This window comes from Pseudogymnoascus destructans (genome assembly GCF_001641265.1).
Source record: "Pseudogymnoascus destructans isolate 20631-21 unplaced genomic scaffold scaffold_41, whole genome shotgun sequence".
Lineage (NCBI taxonomy): Eukaryota > Fungi > Ascomycota > Leotiomycetes > Thelebolales > Thelebolaceae > Pseudogymnoascus > Pseudogymnoascus destructans.
This window is the reverse complement of record NW_020167559.1, coordinates 1,942-6,263: the sequence shown is the minus strand read 5'-3', so window position 1 is coordinate 6,263 and position 4,322 is coordinate 1,942. Positions and strand designations below refer to the sequence as shown.

Here is a 4,322-nt window from a genome sequence, read left to right as displayed (position 1 = left end):
GGCGTCACTATGACTAAAAGTGACGGTTGAAAGCCAGCCATTTAATTCAGCATTCGAAGATGTCGTCAAAAATTGAAGCTCTGCGGCAACAGCTTCAAGCAGCGCAGCAACGCAAAGCAGATGCGCAATGACGTGAACAAGAAGTAGAACGACTTCGCGAAGAAGCACAACCAAGGGAACAAGAAGCAGAACGACTCCGCGAAGAAATGCAACGATTCCGCTAAGATGCACAGCAACGGGAGCAAAAAGCAGAACGACTCCGCAAAGGAGCACAACGACGGGTACAACACTACAAACAGTCACCGATGTAACGAGCAATGATATGCGCTGCAATGGCCGTAGCGTGTCAGGCAAGTGCTCTGTCATAGCGGGCCAGACCGTGACGGTTGATATGCACCAGGTATGGTCTCAATTTCTGTGATAACATGAGTTAGTACTAAAGTCTGGTTTTCTAGCAAAATGGAGATCTATCATCGTACTGAAGCAATCGGAGGTGCTCACTGGGGACCAGTCAACGTGTATATGTCCAAAGTTGCCGATGCCTCAACAGCAGATAGATCGACGGGGTGGTTCAAGGTCCACGCGGATTCGTGGGCAAAGGTATGATAGATGAGTATCCATCGCTAGATACTCTCATGCTAATGATGACGACTGGTGGGGCACCAGAGACTTGAACAACTGCTGCGGAAGGATGAATGTGAAGATTCCATCAGATATTGCAGTGGAGACTTCCTGCTTCGCGCCGAAGTCATCGCCCTTCACGTTGCTGGATCCACCGGTGGTGCCCAGCTTTACATGAGCTGCTGTATGTCTCATCCAGCCTCTTTATCATCTTCACCTCCCATTTACTAACGATATAACCTCCCCCGCAACCCAACTTCCCCGGCGCCTACAAGGCCTCTGATCCTGGAATCCTCATCAACATCCCCGCAGCCATCAGCTCGTACGTCAACCCCGGTCCCGCCGTCTACGCTGGGAATCAGCAATGTTGCCGGCTCGGCGTGCTCTGCTGGCGGTGAATCCGCGACGACGACTGGGCCGCCAGTTATCCAGACAGCGACTAGGACGCCGGGTGGTGGTTGTGGCAGCTGCAGTGTTGCGAAGTTCCAGCAGTGTGGTGGGCAGGATTATACGGGGTGTACTACTTGTGCTGTAAGTTCCTCTCTCCTGTCTCGTTTTGTTGATTTATGGAAAATCTGCTGATGAGAACTTAAAATAGTCCGGCTCAATTGCTCTCCCGTCTCCCCACCTTACTACTCGCAATGTGTTTAAACACGATAAATCTTGGAAGCTGAAGATGTCGATCATGGAAGGCTTGTTGGCTTCGGAAGACGGGGATGCTGGGATGTATTTAGGTGATGGATTACATAGCTGCTCGAGTAGGAATACAGTTGGATAAAATGAAACATCATCTGTCGACTTTACCAGATCTTGCCTCCTTCTACAGAGAACTCAATTGTTCACATGCAAGTGAACCCTTACGTGGAGAGAGGTGGACGATGCAGCGAAGAGCTTCCAATCTATATGCGAACTTTCACGGCCTGGGATGTAGGCTTCATCGCTTCTGGCTTCATTCAGGATCACAAGTCTAAGGAGGATTGGATGAGAGAGGGACGCCGTAATGCAGTTCCAGGCAGAAGTGGCGTTTCTAGACGGTATCCTCTTCCAATGAACCACGACTCGTCACCGTTGTCATAGATTCCTGTCACTGTTGCCTCTCCCGAAAACATAGGTGCCGTCGTAACTAAATCCTGTCACCGTCGCCTGCCCCTCCCGCTAATATCGATGCCGCCGTCACAGATTCTTCTCACCACCGCTGCCTCTCGCACCGCCACTTTCAACATCAGCAGCACCACAGTCATCTTCTTCACGCCAACAACTTCTCGACTTTGTCTTGCTCTCCAGGCCAAAGATCCTCGGTGTGGCTCTTCCCTTCCATAGCAGAGGGATCCTTGCTGGAAGCGCCCCATCCACCTTCACCGAACGAACGTACATAAATAGCCCTCCCCCCACCCACGGTATCTCCCGCCCGCCCCCACGATGTCTCACACCTCACTCAATACACGCAGTATGCATCCTATGAACCCTACTGCTCATTGTAGTACCGATCAACGGTTGTGAGACATGATCCGTGATACGCGAGAGAGCTGAGATCGAGAGAGATTTTTTTTTACTTCAGGGGTAGTGCGAGTGAGGGGTTATTTTGGAAGAAAGGCCGGTGTCGTGTTTGTGAGATGTGGGGGGGTTGTACGGATGGATGGGGGTTGTTGGGAGGACGAGAGATTGGATTCGCTTTGGGCAATATTGTCTGTCATTGGCAGCCAGGGGGAATAGGTTCTTGGAGCTTGATAGTATCAATATTTGTATTCCGTGACTATCTCACTCGTCACAGTCCATGCTTGCATTTGTATTCCGTGACTATCTCACTCGTCACAGTCCATGCTTGCTCCCTCCCACCGCTCTGATGCATCCCCCTCCCATCCCATTTCGAAAAAAGTAGATTATCACCATCGCTAACCGATGACGAAATATATACAGAATGCTATCTCCAACCAAATGCAACCACCCCCCTCTATCTCATGTTAATACATTAAACAATACAAAAGCCCAACGCCATATGGATCACGAGCAAATCAGATCAGCTCCCGCCATAAATGCGCCCACTCCCCCACTCCCTCCCTGGCTCCACTGGTAATAAGAGAGCCCCCCGATATTGAACAAAAACGTCGCTTTGCCGTACCGTAAACGCCCAGAATCAAAACGTATCTTCATATCAAATAGGATTATCCATCCCCACCCCCGACACCGCCGGCGACACCTCCGCGTCCCTCCTCGGGTGCCCGGGCGGAGTCAGCAGACCCCTCGGCGGCACCGCACGCGGAGGCGTCGCACGGGGCGGCGTCGCACGGGCATCGCGCAGCGCTTCGTTGCGCAGGTTCTCGGCCCTGGGCGGTGTACTTCTCAGGGGTCTTGAGGGTTCCTGTCGCTGTTCTGCGGCACCAGCGCCAGCTCGGAGTGTGCTCTTGCTTCCCGAGCTGCTGTCGCCTGCGCTGCCGAGGCCGCGCTTCATGAATTTGCCGAGGGTGCCGACGAGTTCGGCGGCGTCTTCGAACATCTCGTCGTCCATGCCTTCGGTTGCGTTGTAGACTTCTGCGATTGTGTTTTTTGGCGAGGCGGCGGGAGCGGTCGGCGTCTTTGGCGCAGTCGTAGAGGAAGGCGGAGAATTCGGTTTTGACGCTGAGGCGGAGGGGGTGGGAGCCCCAGAGGAGCCGCTCGGCGAGGTCGTTGGCTTCTTGGAAGGCGGCCATGGCGGTGGGGATGTAGTCTCTGCTTTGGAGGAGGAAGTCTGCTGCGGAGCCGGATTGTCGCGCGTCTCGTTGGGCGTCGGGATGTTGTACAGGTCCGCCTTCTAGTGGGTGTGATGGCTGGACTGAGGACGAGCGAGATTCGGGGGGTGATGGGATGGTTGGTGTATGTGATGTGCCTGGTATTGCTGGTGCCTTGCCCTTGTCCTGCTTCTGTCGTGGGGAGAGTAGCCCTGGCGGGTTGTGATTTGCCGCGGCCCGGCTGAATTGATTGACGGTTGGTTGTGGAAGAGGACAAAGATGTGGTAGAAGGAGGCGCGTAGTTTGTAGGTCAGGACTTTGAGTTCCTCAAAGGACGAGACCATGTGGAGGACATATTGCTCCACGATGAGAAGGCCCTCACGGCTGAGCCATATGATGTGGAAGTACAGGTCCAGGCTCTTTGTCGCACGGGTTGGATCGAGCTTTCGCAATTTGCGCGCGCGAACGAGCTGCTTGGCAAGGACGACGGAGAGGCCAAGTAGCTTGAACAGCATGGACGACAGGAGCGGGTTGTCTGAGGCGATGTTCTTTGCGAATTGCCCCAGGAACTTCTGATCTACCTCCGTGGAGGCCATGAAGTATGGAATGAGAGAAAGAAGTCGGAGAGGGAGATCGGCGGCGACGAGGAAAGGGGACTCTTATCCTCAGCGTCGGCCGTGGATTGAGGAGGTGACATTGCAGGATGCGCGCGTTGGGACGTGACGCTACGCTGGTTTTATGGTAGGTGCAGCGGAGGTGGAGAAACAAATTGAGGATATGCAGTAGTGATCCATGAACGACGAACAGGAAGGTGGCTGGACAAATCCAGGATCCAGGAATGGGAAGTCCCACAGGCGGAGTCAATTGACGTGGAATTGACGTTAATTGGGCCTCATAGGGCGTTTATTCAGGCATTTAGACGTGTACAATCGTGTCAGTCGTGGCAACTGCGTGGGGTTGGCTGTGTTTTTCGGGATAAAGTTGGCAGGGCAAGGT

At 53.6% G+C, this 4,322-nt stretch overlaps 2 protein-coding genes across 2 annotated transcripts; one reads left to right on the top strand and one right to left on the bottom strand.

The window, feature by feature from the left end:
- Nucleotides 1–459: 459 nt before the first annotated feature.
- Nucleotides 460–1,359, top strand: VC83_09418 (uncharacterized protein; the record flags this gene model as incomplete). Its single annotated transcript, XM_024472857.1, has 5 exons — nt 460–600; nt 667–805; nt 941–1,152; nt 1,220–1,299; nt 1,356–1,359. 5 exons carry the CDS (start codon nt 460–462, stop codon nt 1,357–1,359), a joined length of 576 nt encoding a protein of 191 aa, XP_024319711.1.
- A 1,414-nt stretch (nt 1,360–2,773) lies between these two features.
- VC83_09417 (uncharacterized protein) lies at nt 2,774–3,922 on the bottom strand (the record flags this gene model as incomplete). The annotated part of the gene is made up of 2 exons (XM_024472856.1): nt 2,774–3,409; nt 3,602–3,922. The coding sequence occupies 2 exons, from the start codon at nt 3,920–3,922 to the stop codon at nt 2,774–2,776; spliced, it is 957 nt and encodes a 318-aa protein (XP_024319709.1).
- Between the last annotated feature and the right edge of the window lie 400 nt (nt 3,923–4,322).